Raw genomic sequence first — 16,279 nt, 5'->3', positions numbered from 1 at the left:
CAGACTGACCCACCACAAGTTGGAACCATATGGGAGCATGGTCAGACCAAACCTTAGGCTCAATATCTATAGTTTGGACAGCATTAAGTTTAGTTTTATCAAGCAGGAACATGTCTAAACGCGAATAACTGTTGTGTGGGGGTGAGAAATAAGTGTAGCAGCGAGATGTGGGAAATCGGGACCGCCACAAATCCACCCCAGAAGTAAGAGTAAGTATCTTCTTTAAAGCCTTCCGTGCAAGGGCAGGGTCAGCGCTAGACCCAGTCGAATTATCCAAGCGGGGATTCAGCGTGAGATTAAAATCCCCACCCAGAATGACACTACCCACCGCATGGGTTGCCAGTACATCATACAGCTTAAGATAAAATGCCGCCTCCTGAGAAGTGGGACCATAGACCGAGCATAAAGCGTAAGGTTCCCCACCCATGATAACATTGAGGAGTAAAAATCGTCCCTGTGGGTCAGAAAAGGTAGACTGTACTTCAAATTGAATATCTTTGTGAATTAGAATACCCACACCTGAATATTTAGAATCAGGGGTCGCTGCAGCCCAAAATTGCTTCGGGTATTTATCGGAGCGTAATAGGCCCTCATATCTCCTACGCAGGTGGGTTTCCTGCAAATAAAAGATCCCGGCTGAAAGTCGCTCCGCCTCCTGGTATAGTAATTTTCTCTTCCTGCCGGAATTTAAACCCTTAACATTAAGGGAAAGAAAGGTAATTGTGGCCATAACTTTTAAATCCTTTCACCACTCACCACCTGCGGGGGCAAGCAGTATATGCCAGATGGACCTAGCTCCTCCCAGGATAGGGCCGCAGCATACCCCGAGGCATAGGAGCCCAGCATCTCGTCGATTCCCAGCAACCTCAGTACCCCGAAGTTAATGTGTACCCTGTGAAGCATAGTCCCCCAGCCCCCCATCCCCTGAGTACCCTGGATGGATTCCCACCCGCCAGGAAAAGTAGGGAGGAAGTTACCATGCCCGAGAGCGGTTCTCTCCACCCCCCCGGAGCATCCCTTTATGTCACTTATATTAATAGCAGAGCAAACTGAAACTGCAATTACCCACTCCATTGCCCAGCATTACTATCAAAGTCAGTAAAAACTTTAGAAATGGTTATTAAGAAAACCGTTCCATGAGAAACAAAACCAGCAGGCCCTCCAGAAAATTCAGGTAGCTGTTGCATCCGCCCCGACTGCACTGGTATTCCTGTGAAGCCGGCGGCCTCCTTTGTTGACACGTTGCCATCTCGACGTCGCTGGTCTCGCTTGGGAGGATCCTGTTGCTGTTGTCGTCGGTAGGGCCACTGGGAGTCCCAGTTCTTTTAAAGCTTGTACCGCTGCATCCAACGTACGGACCTTGTAGGACTTTCCTTCCACCTGAAACCACAAGCTAAAAGGGAAAAGCCATCTATAACGTATAGAGGCAGTGGTTAGGGCCGACGTGACTGGGCGGAAGGAAATGCGCTTGCGGAGAGTGCTGGCCGCCAAATCAGCATACACAGAGATCTCATTGCCTTCCCAAATCCATATACGCTGACGCCGGGCTGCAGCTGCAAGTTTTTCTTTATACACAAATGAGTGAAAGCAGACTACGACATCGCGGGGCCGATTCCCAACCTTGGGACCCAGAGACCGATGCGCACGTTCAACCGGCGGCTCAGCAGGGGTGCCACCAGCTTCATTCTCCAAGCCTCCGAGAATCAAAGAGCATATTTTTTGAATTAGGACACAGTCCTGGTTCTCCTCTGTCTCTGGGATGCCTTTGAATCGGAGATTGCAGCGCCTGGACCTGTTCTCCAGGTCTTCAAGTTTGTCCGCTAGATCCATCTGCGCTGATTGCAATCCGGCCACCTCTGTCTGTTGCAGCTGCCAGCGTTCCTCCTGTTCATCAAGCCTCGTGTCCGCCTCATCCAGCCGCCGGCCTAGAGCCGCATGGTCCTCCCGTATTTCTTGCAGCGTGTCTGCGATCTCCGTTTTAAAAACTTTGATGTCACGCCTCAGCTCCATAAACCATGAGCGCATCTCCAAACGCAGCGGCTGATCGGAGTCCAGGAGCTCAGAGGTGATCCCTTCAGTCTCTGAGTCTTCCGTCTCGGCAGCCGCCGCCATTTTGGGATCAGAGGGGTCCGGGATTTCACTTCCCTTAGTGTACGAATACTTTTTAAAGTCGACCAGTTTTTTCTTTTGTGCCATGCTCCTGCCGGTATCCGCTGCTGGAATCGCTAAAAATCGCTGCGATTTGGGGGGTTTTTCGTGGCTTTTTCTGCTGAAAACGCTCCGGGGGCAGAGAGCTCCGCTAAAACCCTCCCGGCATGGGAAGTGACGTCACTTCCTCCTCTCCGCACCTTCTTCTAAACCTGCTTCAGGGCGCCAGCAGTCCTTTCGAGGGGGTCGCCGGCCCGGAAGAAATTTGGAACATCTTGTTGCAAGAAGTAATAAAAACCCCCAATGAAGCCACGAGCACCCATTCTGTCGTCAAAGCTGTCTGAGGCAGATTATCCACGGAATGGGCAAGAATTACATCAGACCGCTGGGTCTTAGAAGCGATCAAAGATGGGTATGAACTGGAGTTCTCGCACCCGGTCCGGGAGGTTTTTGTGGAGTCCGGAGTGGCCTCAAGTGCCAAGCGAGAGGCGGTTCGGGTGACTCTACGACGACTTCTCGAGCTCAAAGCTATTGTCCCAGTTCCGGAGGCTCAACAGGGATGAGGTTGGTACTCTGTGTACTTTATGGTCCCCAAGAAGGGGGGCATGTTTCGGCCCATCCACGATCTGCAGAAGGTGAATCGTTGCCTTCGAGTTCCTCTCTTTCGTATGGAAACCCTGAGGACAGTGATGGCTGCGGTTCGAAAAGGGGAGTTTCTCGCTTCTCTGGACCTCACGGAGGCGTATTTACACATTCCGATCCGGCTGAATCACCAGAGGTTTCTGCGGTTCAAGGTCTTGGGATGACACTTCCAATTTCGAGCCCTCCCATTTGGTCTCGCAACAGCTCCTCGCACATTCACCAAGGTGATGGTGGTGGTGGCCTTCCTTCATCAGGAGGGAATCTTGGTCCACCCTTACCTGGACGATTGGTTGATTCACGCAAAGTCTCGGGTGGACTGCGAGAGATCAGTGCACATGGTGATGTTCACATTGCGATCCTTAGGTTGGGTAATCAATGTGCAGAAGAGTCACTTGGAACCCACTCAGAAGTTGATTTATCTCGGAGCCCAATTCGATACCTTGCTGGGCAAAGTGTTTCTAGCAGCGGACCGAATAGGGAAGTTGCAGGAACAAATACATTCCCTTCTTCGAAGGAACAATCCCACAGTGTGGCATCATCTTTAGGTCCTGGGCTCCATGGCCTAAACCTTGGACTTTGTTCCTTGGGCGTTTTCTCACTTGAGACCTTTACAGCGTGCGCTTTTGTCTTGCTGGAGCCCGGTGTCAGAGCAATTCCATCTACCAATGCCTCTACTTCCGGAATCCAGAGCCAGTCTGTTCATGGTGGCTGTCACTGGACAATCTGGAACGGGGAGTGGATTTGGACACTCTGAATTGGCTGATAATCTCCATTGATGCCAGCCTCTCAGGTTGGGGGGCGGTGTGTGCAGACAGGTTCGCCCAAGGGCTCCGGTCGGCGATGGAAAGATCCTGGTCCATAAACTGGCTCGAGACCAGGGCTGTAAGTCTGGCCCTGCAGGCGATGATGCGAGTCTTCTCGGACAATGCGACAATGGTGGCGTACATCAACCGGCAAGGACGCACGTCTTCTGTTCACCTGGGCGGAGCGCCATCTGGCAGGCATTGCCGCATCCCATGTCGTGGGAGTAGAGAATGTGCAAGCTGATTATCTCAGCCATCAGCAACTAGACCCAGGGGAATGGGAACTATCTCTCGAGGTGTGCAATCTCATTTGCTCCAGATGGGGAACTCCTCAGCTGGATCCGATGGCAATGCAGGCGAATGCAAAAACAGTTCGTTTTTTCAGCCGTTGCCAAGAACAGGGCTCGGAGGGCATAGATGCTCTCGTGTGTCCTTGGCCAACGGGGATTCTGCTGTATGCCTTCCCGCCCTGGCCCCTCATAGGTCGGCTTCTCCGTCGCATAGAGCGGCACCCGGGAAGAGTGATTCTGGTGGCGCCGGAGTGGCCACGTCGTCCGTGGTTCGCGGATCTGGTACGCTTGGCTCTAGAGGGTCCACTTCAGCTGGCTCATCTAACACACCTGCTCCGTCAGGGGCTCATATTTTCGGATCGGGAGGATCGCTTCTCTCTCGCAGCTTGGCTTTTGAGAGGCGACGTTTACGCTTGAGGGGTTATTCAGAACAAGTCATTTCCACCCTCCTACAGGCGAGACGTCCAGCCACCTCTATGGCCTATGTGAGAGTTTGCAAGCTTTTTGAGACGTGGTGTCATCAGCGTTCCTGTGACCCTTTAGCAGTGCATGTTCCTCGGGTTCTTGACTTTCTGCAACAGGGCCTCGCTAAGGGCTTGGCGTTCAGTTCCCTTCATGTACAAGTTGCAGCTCTAGGTGCCTTGCAGAGAAACTTTGATGGCTGTTCGCTGGTAGCGCATCCGGATATTGCTCAGATTCTTAAGGGGGTCAAACATTTGCGCCCTCCCATCTGTTCGGTGTGTCCGGATTGGAGTTTGAATTTAGTCCTGCGAGTTCTGTGTGATGATCCTTTCGAGCCTCTTCGTGGAGTTTCCATGAAAGATTTGACTTTGAAAACGGTGTTTTTGGTGGCCATTTGCTCGACCCGTTGGATCTCAGAGTTGCAGCCGCTGTCTTGTCGGGATCCTTGTCTTCGGATTTACGACAATCGAGTATCATTACATACGGTTCCGTCCTTTGTCCCTAAGGTGGTTTCAGCCTTTCAAGTCAATCAAACTGTGGAGCTTCCGGGGTTCTCTAACTGGTCCCAGGAGACTTCTCAGAACAGAGACCTTCATCTTTTGGATGTGCGGCTCGCCTTATTGCGGTATCTGGAGGTTACCAATGACTTCAGATGTTCTGATCATTTGTTCGTTCTCTTTGGTGGCCCAAAGAAGGGGGACAAAAAGTGTCAAAGGCGACCATATCACGGTGGATTAAGGAAGCCATTTGCGCGGCATACATAGCCCGAGGGCGTCAGGTGCCTTTGGGTCTCAGAGCTCATTTCACTAGGGCTCAGGCTACCTCCTGGGCAAAGTGTTAGTTACTGTCGCCTCAGGACATCTGTAGGGTGGTGGTGTGGTCGTCTATTCACACTTTTACGAAACATTACCGATTGGACATTAAGGCTTCTGATGAACCGTCCTTTGGGGAGAGTGTGCTTCGTGCGGGTCTTTCAGGTTCCCACCCAGTGTAAGTTGGCTTGGGTACATCCCACTTTTCTGGTCTGATCTGGGTATGTTCAGGAAATGAAAATTTGTTCTTACCTGCTAATTTTCGTTCCTGTAATACCACAGATCAGTCCAGAGGCCCACCCCTTTCTTCAGATACCGAAAGACTGTCTTGGTCAGAACTGCTTAAGTTTTTTATTGTTTAAGCTCCTTTTTTGCAGACATGATTCATGCAGCAGTTTTTAGCAGTTGTTCGGTCTGCTTTTTTGCCAGCGACGAAGTGGTAGTCCAGAAATGTGGTTGGGTGCTACCCTTCGTTATTTAGTTCTGTTAGCATGGGCTTGGGTAGAGGTCAATACTGAGTGACTGCAGGTGGCGCTCTCGTTATGTAGCAGTGCCCAAAGTTCTGATTGTTCTCTGACTCCACCTGCTGGTAGGGATACACAACCCACTTTTCTGGACTGATCTGTGGTATTACAGGAACGAAAATTAGCAGGTAAGAACCAATTTTCATATCTTTCTAGACAGAGAGCCTGGGCACAGCTGTGCAAGTGACCTTGCTAGTACCCCCCTTGTGTAAAATCAGCTGTTGCCTGTAAAAGGTCTTTTTATAAAACCACAGTTGCATCCTTTGTGCTGAGCTGTATATCAAGCTGCTTAGCGCTCTAAAAGCTTTTCATGGCAGGAATTAAGTTGTACAAAAACTCGGTTGCTTTCTTTCTTTCTTCAGAAAAGTGGACATATTATTGAAAAGAGACGAGTTCTTTGGCATCACAAACCTGGTAGAGCATCCGGCACAGCTAAACCCACCAGGTAAATCTCATCCCCATCCTGCCCAGCGAGTTGACCCGAAAGACTTAGAAGGATCCCCGCTGTTGGGTTTGACACTGACTGTCCAGCATCACCTGCTAGCACAGAAGTATGGAAGGGGCATGGTTTCAGCCTGTTGCAGTCCAGGAATAGTGTCTGCTGTTCCCTCTGCTTTCAATAAAATGTTCGCAAGCGAAAGTTCAGCATTTATGGCAATAATTCATGGGCCTAAGTGGGTCAGGCTGGCAGCTCAAATGAACATTGGAGTCCATGGAGGAGGGGATCTGATGAAAATGTGTGTAAAGCATTCTTTTCTTTGTCTCCCCCCCCCCCCCCGGGCAGTGGACACAGACGCACCGGTGACTCTGGGCGTTTATCTGACACAAAAAGAGCAAAAAAAATTACGGCGTCAGACACGAAGAGAAGCTCAGAAAGAAATGCAGGAGAAAGTCAGACTGGGCCTCATGCCCCCTCCAGAACCGAAAGGTAGGTATGGCTATCGTGCCAAGCCTCCACTGGGCAGGAACGGGTGAGTGATCAGACATTAGCGAAGATAACTTGGTTTTAGAATATTTAACAAAATGGGGCTCAGGATGCGGGGAGCAATAATGCATCTCGCTGTCCTCAGGCAGAAGGAGAAGGAAATTTCTCATGAATCTTTAAATCCTGTTCCCTGTACGTACCCGGATCAGTCCAGACTCCTGGGTTTGGCCCCCCCCCCTCTAGCAGATGGAGACAGAGCAGTTACCATAACGCTCCGCCTATGAATAGAATGGTGCCACCTACAGTCTGGCAGTATTCCTGTCTCCAGCAGAGATGGTGGGGGTGCCAAACCTACAGTCTGGGCTGTGTGGTAAGTTTGTTTTGGGAGTTAGTCAGAGTTAGGTGGTTTTTTGGTTCCTTTTCTTATTTCTTAGTCAATTTGGCTTTATTCAGTTTCCTTTTATTAAACTGTAAAGCTAAGGCATTTTTTAGTGTGTAAAAAAAAAATTCTTTTGAAATGTAGAAAAAAATCTATGGAGCTTTGGTTTATTGTGACCCTGGACCCTTTCTTGCTCATGCCATTTACAATCACAGAAGCTCTTTGTGGTACAGTGAGTTACTTCACTGGACTGTGACTAGTGGAGACCCGGGTTCAAATTTCACCCTGGTTTCTAAAAGCTAAGTCTAGAAAGGGGGGGGGGGGGGGGTGATACTTGCCTTAGTTTCTGATTATATCCAAGCATCAGAATCGTCTCTTCCCTTTGCTTTCTTGTATGTCTTGTAATGTTTAAAAAAAAAATAGCTAGTTCTATAAAAATGACCCATCTTGTGTTTAATTGTAAAAAAAAAAAAAATAATTCCCCAATTCTTCTTATAAGTTATAAATTTGTTAGCATCATCATACAAATGCTGTTGCAATGTTCATTCATTTGTTGAGCACGCTGTCCATTGAGGATAAATTTTGATCATGACTTGTGAGCAAAATGTATTAAGATTGTTACTGCAATACTGATCTAGACCCACATAAACCTTTTTATTTTTGCACCTGGATCTAATGAGACTTTTTTGCTCTTTCAGTGCGAATATCTAACTTGATGCGGGTTTTGGGGACCGAGGCTGTTCAGGATCCCACAAAAGTGGAAGCTCACGTTAGAGCTCAGATGGCAAAGAGACAAAAGTAGGTCGCCTGCCAAAAGAAAAAAACAACTTTCTTTTCTGATTTAGAATCCAGGTTAAAAGCAGACCAAATTCATGCATGCTAAACTGTACTTGATCAACACAGATCTCATATTTTAAGAAGGATTGAACTTGGCTCACTGGGAGGGTGTCTCTCTTCCCTCCGAACAAGTATGGAACCTGTGCTGAGGCGTCAGGAATCACTGGGCCAGAGGTGGCCAACCTTTCACACACCAAGAGCCACGAAACCGGAATGCATGGTAGCAGAACTCCTCACCCTTTGAGGAAACCAATCAAGGGCCAGCTCTCTCAACCCTAGTCCCTACTATTGTCTCTCTCTCAGTATCCTACCCTCTCCCCGTCATTGTCTTTCCCTCTCTCTGCATCTCCCATCCTGTCTCCAGCAGTCTTCCACCTACTCTATCCCCACCAGTATTTTTCACCTGTCTCTGCCAGCCTCTGAACACCCCATCCCCTCTTATTCTGTTTGTTTTCTGTTCATCAAGTCAGCAGCTCTCCTGCTGGCATCCCTGCCTCTGTTTTTTTCTTCTGACAGGGCCAGTGTCACCATTTAAACCATGAAACAGATTTTTGCTTTACTTATATGTTTGGGGTTTTGCCCCTTTAAGGGCTTTCTAACTTGTGCTAGAAGGCCTAATTGTCCTGTTAACTTGTATCCTGGGGACTGGCAGAGGCAGGAACTATAGGGCAAAGACTGTCTCCTGGCTAAAGAGTATTCTGGGGTCAGGAGGGTGTTCCCCCCCCTTGGAGCTTGCGGCCAGCTTGGGAGGCGGGGGGGGGGGGGTGCAGTGTTTCCTCCTCCTCAATACCAGCTGTGTTAGCCGGTCCTCCTAGGACCCATCAAGTTAGTGCTGCTGACTAGTTGCTAGTTGGCCATCCCTGCCTGTGCTGTAGATGATGTCATTGATTGGGTGAGGCAGGAAATGGAGGTAATTTTCTACTTTGTGAACACCTGATAATGCCCTTTTTCAAGAAAACGGATGATAGTCTGGGTTGATGTTCAAACTAGGTTGTGGGATTTGAGACCTGCATAATTTTGTGAGTAAATAGACAATTATTAAATATATAGTATGTGTGCCAATTTGAATATATTGGTACTGTCTGAAAAGGCTTTAGAAGAGCATTAAATGTCTTTTTGATTCTAGTAGATATGCTTATCTAATTGTGATTGCTTCCTTTAGTGTTATGATGCATAATTTGTTTCTATAGGCTAACTTTAGAATGTTTTAATGTTCCTGTTCATATCCTGGATCAATCTAGATGAGTGGGTTTATGCATCCCTACCAGCAGGTGGAGGCAGAGAATAAAAACTTTGGGACACTGCTACCTAACAGAGGGTGCAGTCTGGAGTTTTAAAAAAAAACCCAAAACAACCATATATATTTTAGTGAGAAAAAAAAAATGTTCTGCTCCCCAAGTTGTTAGGTTCCTTCGTGGGCCATCCCTCAGGTAGAGGCAGGGCAAGCAGGGGTTTAGTGATCCCTGGAATAGCTCTGCCCTTATCTTTGGTGGGGTTGGGGGGGGTGATAGCCAGTGGTTCCGGTTCCCTCATCCCCTCTGGGACTCTGTCGCTGGCCTGGGCTAAGCTTTCTTTGCAGAAGCAGGGAAGTATGTCAGTTTTTCTTTCCCTTCTGTGTGTGTGTCCCTTTAATTGCTTTGTAAAGAAAAACAGAGCAGCTTTAGCTTGTGCTCCAGCGGCTGAGTTCAGTATTGCTGCTGAGAAGCAGCTCGAGGTGAGCTGGGTCGAATTGCTGTGTGTGTTGGGGCTGGGAGTGCTTGTTCAGCACCTGGACAGAGCCGCCTAGTGCTCGCAGGCAGGGTTTATTTTTAGGCCACTTTTTTTTGCCGGCATGGCACTTCCTGCTCTGCGTGGGTAAGTTTGCTGCAGCTCAAGGCTCTCACCTCGATTTGGTTGTGCTTTGCAGGGAATGTCTCCAGGGGGCAGGGACCTCCGGCGTCCCGAGTAGCAGTAGGAGCTGGTTTCAGCGGGGCAGGTTTTGGAGGCCCGGGGGGGGGGGGGGGGGGGGTGTCTGAGGAACCAACGGGCATTATGTGCAAATGTGCTGGGAGTCAGGCTGCCGTTTCAGGGACTCCCCTCCCATGCTTTTTCCTGAAGAACAAGAACCCTGCTGATGGCAGGGCGAGAGAACAGGCGCAGGGAGTTGCAGATCCGGACCCTTCTTCGAATTTGGAATCTTTTTTTTTTTTTTCCGGATTTTGTCCTTTTGATGCAACAGGCCTATTTGGTCAGGAAGGGAGCTGGGATCAAGCGGTTTTTTCATAGGAAGACCTGCTTGGCAAAGAAACCTAAGCAGGCGGAATCAGGAAGTTTCCTGAGACTTTTGGGTCCCAAGAGGTCCGCGGTGGAGGAGGACACGTCTGAGACAGTTGATCCAGAGCAGATAGAGGTGGATCCAGGCAATGACCCTACTGGTGCATTGCTGAATCCATTACAGGATCTGGGTCAGGATCCTATCAGTGCTGGAGAGGGGATCCTATGCAGGACCTGGATGAGATTCCGGCGGCGGACAGGGACAATCCTCGTGTGGTCACTTGTTCCACAGGGGGAGGAGTTGGAACCGCTGATCCCCCAGGGTTCTGGAGGAGCTGGGGATTAAGGTCGCTCAGGAGTATCAGACAATGAGGGAGTGAACCCAGTCCTGGAGGGATTGCGGAGTCTCCCTAAGGCTTTACTGTTGGTGAAGAAGTTGGTGGATCGGGATTGGGAATCTCCTGAGGTGGGCTTGAAGGTAGCCAGAGCTATGGCCAAATTATATCCCTTGCTGAAGCAGGCCCTGGAGTTGTGGAATTATCCCCAAGGTGGATGCAGTGGTATCCACGGTTTCCAAGAAGACTAACATTCCGGTGGCAGGTGCAGCGGCCTTGAAGGATATTTAGGATCAGAAACTGGAAATCCTCTTTAAAAGGCTGTTTGAATTTTCGGCTCTGCATATGGCGGTTTGTGGGAGTCTGATGCAGAGAGCCGGTTTGTGCTGGATTCAGAAGGAACACGATAAGAGGTCGAGAATGACCATGGAGGCGGCCCAAGCGAGTCGCTTGGAAGTGGGAGCAGCCTATATGAAGGATACCCTGTCCAACTTGATTCAGACATCCGCCAGGAGCATGGTATCTGCGGTAGCTGCGAGGAGGCTCTTGTGGTTGCGAAATTGTTCAGCAGATATGTGGTCTAAGGCCCAGCTGTCTAACATACCCTTTAAGGGGAAGCTGCTGTTTGGAGAGGATCTGGAGCAGCTCATAAAGCAACTGGGGGAGTCGAGAGGTAATAAGTTGCCTGAGGATAAGAAGAGCCCCAAGAAGTGTTTTTCTCCACGTTCTCGATTTCGGGAGGCGAGGAGTTTTCGCGCTGGCAGGAGTAAGGCACCATTGGCCTCAAAGCAGAGTTCTGGCTGACAGCAGTCCTTTCGAGCCCAGCGCAGGCCCTCGAGGGACAGTGGATCTCAAGGTGGAGGCGGAAACAAGATCGGGCAATGAAGTCGTGTGTGTCCATTCTCCAGAGACTATTGGAGGGAGGCTGGCCCTCTTTTACGAGGAGTGGACCAAGCTCATGTCTGACCACTGCGCACCATTGTTCCAGTTTCTCCCCTGGAAAGGGGACAGGGTTGTTATTCTGTGTACTTCATGGTGCCCAAAAAGGAAGGGACCTTTTGACTTATTCTCGATCTGCAGAAGGTCAGTGCGACCCGGATACTGCACTTTTGGATGGAGACGTTGCGCATGGGGATAGCGGCGGTTCGCAAAGTTGAGTTTCTGGCATAGGACTTGTCAGAAGCCTCAATGTGTTATCCCCATTTCAGCTGACCACCAGAAGTTTGAGGTTCATGGTATTGGGGGAACACTTTCAATTTTGAGCTGTTGCCTTTTGGGTTGGCGACAGCACCATGCACCTTCACAAAAGTGATGGTGGTTGTGGTGGTGGCTTTCAGGAGGGAAGGTATCCTGGTCCACCCGTACCTGGACAATTGGCTGATATGGGAAAGTCGGAGGTGAGGTGTGCTTACTCGATCCAGCGGGTAATGCGGTGTCTGGAGTCTTTGGGCTGAGTAACGAACCTCGCGAAAAGTTATCTGGGCCCGACCCAATCCTTGAAATATCTAGGAGCTCGCTTTGACACCTGTCTAGGGAAGGTGTTTCTGACTATGGAGAGAGTACTCAAGTTTCAGGGTCAGGTTCTTTGGCTGCTTGAACCTGTTAGTGTCCATGGTCTGGGATTACCTGCAGGTGCTGGGTTCCATGGCACCTAAGCTGGATTTAGTGCCTTGGCCTTTGCTCACATGCATTCTCTGCAGGGGGCTCTGTTATCCCATTGGAATCCGCTGTCGGAAGAATTTCGGCTTCCTTTACCATTGCTGGAAGATGTCAGGTCCAGTCTTTCTTGGTAGCTGTCTCTGCACAGTCTGAAAAAGGAATGGATTTTGAAATACCCGACTGGGTGTTGGTGACCACGGATGTTGGCCTCTTGGGCTGGGGGGCGATTTGTCAGGGCAAATCAGCCCAAGGTCAGTGGTTGCTGGGGGAGGCAACTTGGTATCGATCGGCTGGAAACCAGGGCGGTGTGCCTTGTTAGCGTTTCTTTCACTCATCTGGGACATATCTGTCTGAGAATACGACGACAGTGGCGTACATCAATTGGCAGGACAGCACGAAGGGTCGTCTGGTGGTGCTAGAGGCACAAGAATTGTTTGGGCAGAGAAACATTTGGTGAGAATAGCTGCTTCTCATGTGGCTGGAGTGGACAATGTGTAGGCGGACTTCCTCAGCAGAGACACTGTCTGGATCCTGGGGATTGGGAGTTGTCAGCTGAAGTATTCGCCTTGCTGCAGGCAAGGTGGGGCACACTAGTAGTGGACCTCATGATGACTCCAGCAAATGAAAAAACAGATTGGTTTTTCAGTCGCAGAAGGGAGGTCGGATCAGAGGGCATAGACGTGCTCGTTCAGCAGTGGCCGGCACATCTGTTGCTGTACGTTTTCCCCATGGCCTCTCATAGGTTGGGTGCTGCGGCTCATCGAACGTCATTCAGGCAGGATGAGCCTGATGGCTCACGAGTGGCCACGTTGGCCGTGGTTTGTGGACTTTTTGCATCTGACGGTAGACTGTTCTGTTCGCTTGTCTCACCTTTCGGGGTTGCTGTGGCAGGGACCTGTAGTTTCAGACCGGGAAGATCACTTTTGTCTAGTTTCTTGGCTTTTGAGAGGTGGCAGCTCCATTTGAAGGGCTATTCGGAGCTGGTGATTGCAACTTTGCTGCAGGCAAGAAAACTTTCCACTTTGATGGCCTATATCAGAGTGTGGAGAGTTTTCAAATCTTGATGTGTGCAGAGCAGGGAGTAACCTTTTAAAGGTGGACATTCCTCAGGTCCTGGCCTTTTTGCAGTGCGGTTTAGCGAAGGGATTGGCGAATATTTCCCTTAAGGTCCAGATGGCAGCCTTGAGTTCACGTCATGGCAGGATTCAGGGTAGGCTGTTGGCGTCTCATCTGGATGTGGTTCATTTTCTGAAAGGAGCAAAACATCTGCGTCCAGTGAGGAAGATCTGTCCGGATTGGAATTTGAATTTAGTTCTTCACGTCCTGTGTGGTCCTCCCTTCGAGCCAATGTGGAAGGCGTCGTTGAAAGATTTAACCTGAAGATTGTTTGTTTTCCTGGTGGCCATTTGCTCGGCTAGGCGTATAACAGAGCTGCAAACGTTGTCGTGCAGGGATCCCTACATAAGAACATGCCATACTGGGTCAATCCAGGGGTCCATCAAACCCAGCATCCTGTCTCCAATAGTGGCCAATCCAGGCCATAGGAACCTGGCAAGTACCCAAAAACTAAGTCTATTTCATGTTACCATTGCTAGTAATAGCAGTGGCTATTTTCTAAGTCCACTTAATTGATAGCAGGTAATGGACTTCTCCTCCAAGAACTTATCCAATCCCTTTCCAAACCCATCTACACTAACTGCGCTTTTTGGAGGATGGGGTTTCTTTACGTATCGCTGCTTCCTTTTTGCTGAAGGTGGTGTCCTTTCATTTTAATCAGGTCGTTAAGCTTCCGGCTTTTCCCAACTTGATGGCCAATACTCCTATGACTAGGGAGCTTCACTTATTGGATGTGTGTCGAATTCTTTTGTTATCTCAAGGTGACTGCATGTCTTTCGGAGATTGGATCCATCTGTTTGTCGTCTTCAGTGGATCCAAGAAAGGAAATAAGGCTTCCAAGGGCACTATTGCTCGATGGTTAAAAGAGATGAAAGTATCGGCTTACATCTGTAAGGGCTGTTTGATGTCGGAATGGTTGAGAGTGCATTCCACTAGGATGCAGGCGACCTAGTGGGTGGAGTGTCAGCTGCTTTCTCTGCAGGAGATTTGTTGTGCGACGACATGGTCTTCTCTTCACACTTACTAAATTTTACCGCTTAGATGTGCGAGCCCCAGGGGAGGCGTCGTTTGGGGAGAGTGTGTTACGTGCGTTTTTTTCATGTTCCAGCCCAGAATAGAAGGGCTTGGGTACAGCCCACTCGTCTAGACTGATCTGGGGTACGAACACGAAAAGAAAATTGGTTCTTACCTGTTAATTTTTGTTCCTGAAGTACTACAGATCAGTCCAAAGACCCGTCCTCCATCTGTCGAAAGACTTCCTCACTTCTGGATGAGCTTACTGTGCTGGTTTGTGATAGACTCGGAGTAAGAAGACATGTACATAGTTTGGTATAGTTTTTGTTAAATCAAGGTGGCCTAGTTTACAGGGGGCTCCATCTTTACGTCTCTGTTCGCCCAAAATTGATTGGGGTTTTACAGTAGACAACCTGGCTTGGGTGCAGGTCAATACTGAGGGACTGCAGGTGGCACACTCTGTTATGTAGCAGTGCCTCAAGGTTTTGTTCTCTTCCTCCATTTGCTGGTAGGGATGCATAAACTCACTCGTCTGGACTGATCTATGGTACTTCAGGTATGAAAATTAGCAGGTAAGAATCCTGTAGAATTTCTTTGTAAATAAATGTTTTCCATGTCTTTCTAGCACACCAATCTGCACCCCAGGGCTAATATCTGTTTACAGCAGGTCAGATAGATTGTCTGACCTATAACTTGTATCCCACCTCTTCTCCGTCTCCATTCATTAATTTGTCTCATATGGAAAGAGTCCATGCATCTCAGCTGCTGCTTGTTACTGAAGAAAACAGATTTTTTTTTTTCCCCGGAAGGATGGGCGAGAAATGAAAACAGCCCTGATAAGAATCACACTTGCTCTAAAATTTAGATGCTATTATTAAAATATAAACTGCCTTATCCCCCAGACCAGTTCAGATGTGTGGGTTTTTCTCCCTTGCCAGCAAGTGGAAACAGAGAGCAAAAGCCTCTCTGCACTACTGTGCCACCTGCAGTCCCTCGGTATTCTCTTGTCTCCTGCAGATGTTAGGGGTGTCTGACCTGTGGTCAGAAATTCTGGTCTGAAGAAATGGCTCCCAGGAAAGTTGGGTCCAGTTTTGGGTGTGTTGACTCTTTAAGAAATTTAAAAAAATAAAAAGATGCATTTTGAAGCAGTGCTGGGAGAGGCTTGTAGTCGCTGAAGCTAGGCAATAGGAGGAGCCTTCGCAGTGCCGTTCCCATGCGGTTGGGGGGGGGGGGTGACCTTTCTCCATAATTTGGTCTGCATAGAGGATGAGTGTTTTTTTTAAATTTTTATTTTCATAGCATGCAGACAGATGAACTCAGCACCAGTGGGTTATGCTCTCCTGCCAGCAGATGGAGAACTGAGCAAGCTGACGTCACAGTATATATATACTCCTGCCGTGACCTCAGCCTGCCAGTATTTTCCGTCTCCAGCAGGTGGTGGACATGCATCTCCCTATAGAGATTGCTTAGGGTTTTTTGAAGGAGAAATTTGACTTCTGGAAAAGAAAAGCCCCGCTCTCCTGCAGGGATACCAAAAGGTCCCTCCTTCGTTGAGAATCCCTGAGGTGATTTCCGTGGTCCCTCAGAGGTGTGCCTTGGTCCGGTAGCTTGGTTTCTCGGCGTTTACTTAGCTGCTCGTTCAGCTGAAAGGCAGCGAGTACAGGAGGCTGAGTGTAACGGTGCCAGCGGATGCTCTCTCCCCCCCGCAGCTGGAGACTGTCTCTCTACTCAGCCGGTTAGTGCTGAGCTCAGGTAATGTTTGAAAAAAAATTTTGCTTTCAGACAGACAGAGAGGGGTTTTAGGACTTCCTCTGGTTTCCGTGCTTGGCATGCCGTCCTGGCGTTCGTTCCCGCTCCCATTGGGGTTGGGGAACTGGGCAGCCTGGCGGGTTGACCAGCCCTGGTGGGTTAGGCTTTTTGCATACCGCGTGGTAAGCTGGGGAAGCGTTTTTGTGCGCGCTTTGCTGTCCTCTACAGGCCATTGGTGTGCACAGTGTGTTGGCTCTGTGCTCGTATTGTGCGCTCCGTTTTGGGTGCACCTTTTGCGTGCACAAATTTTGAATTGTTTCAAACGCTTTAG

General features: G+C 49.2%; 1 protein-coding gene across 4 annotated transcripts in view; it reads left to right on the top strand.

Moving 5' to 3' along the window:
• Window positions 1–16,279, top strand: part of PRPF3 (pre-mRNA processing factor 3) — a 73,773-nt gene that overhangs the window by 37,386 nt on the left and 20,108 nt on the right. For all 4 annotated transcript variants that reach the window (XR_003853091.1, XR_003853092.1, XM_029581005.1 and 1 more), the window contains exons 9-11: window positions 6,044–6,126; window positions 6,466–6,609; window positions 7,684–7,783. Coding sequence is in view for 2 of the 4 variants with exons in the window: in XM_029581005.1 (XP_029436865.1) it covers window positions 6,044–6,126; window positions 6,466–6,609; window positions 7,684–7,783 (327 nt within the window). In the remaining 2 variants the exon portion in view is untranslated. The remainder of the gene's footprint in view (window positions 1–6,043; window positions 6,127–6,465; window positions 6,610–7,683; window positions 7,784–16,279) is intronic.

Source organism: Rhinatrema bivittatum, chromosome 16, assembly GCF_901001135.1.
Source record: "Rhinatrema bivittatum chromosome 16, aRhiBiv1.1, whole genome shotgun sequence".
In the NCBI taxonomy this organism is placed as follows: Eukaryota; Metazoa; Chordata; class Amphibia; order Gymnophiona; family Rhinatrematidae; genus Rhinatrema; species Rhinatrema bivittatum.
The sequence above is the reverse complement of the archived record's forward strand: the minus strand, read 5'-3'. Positions and strand labels throughout refer to the sequence as shown.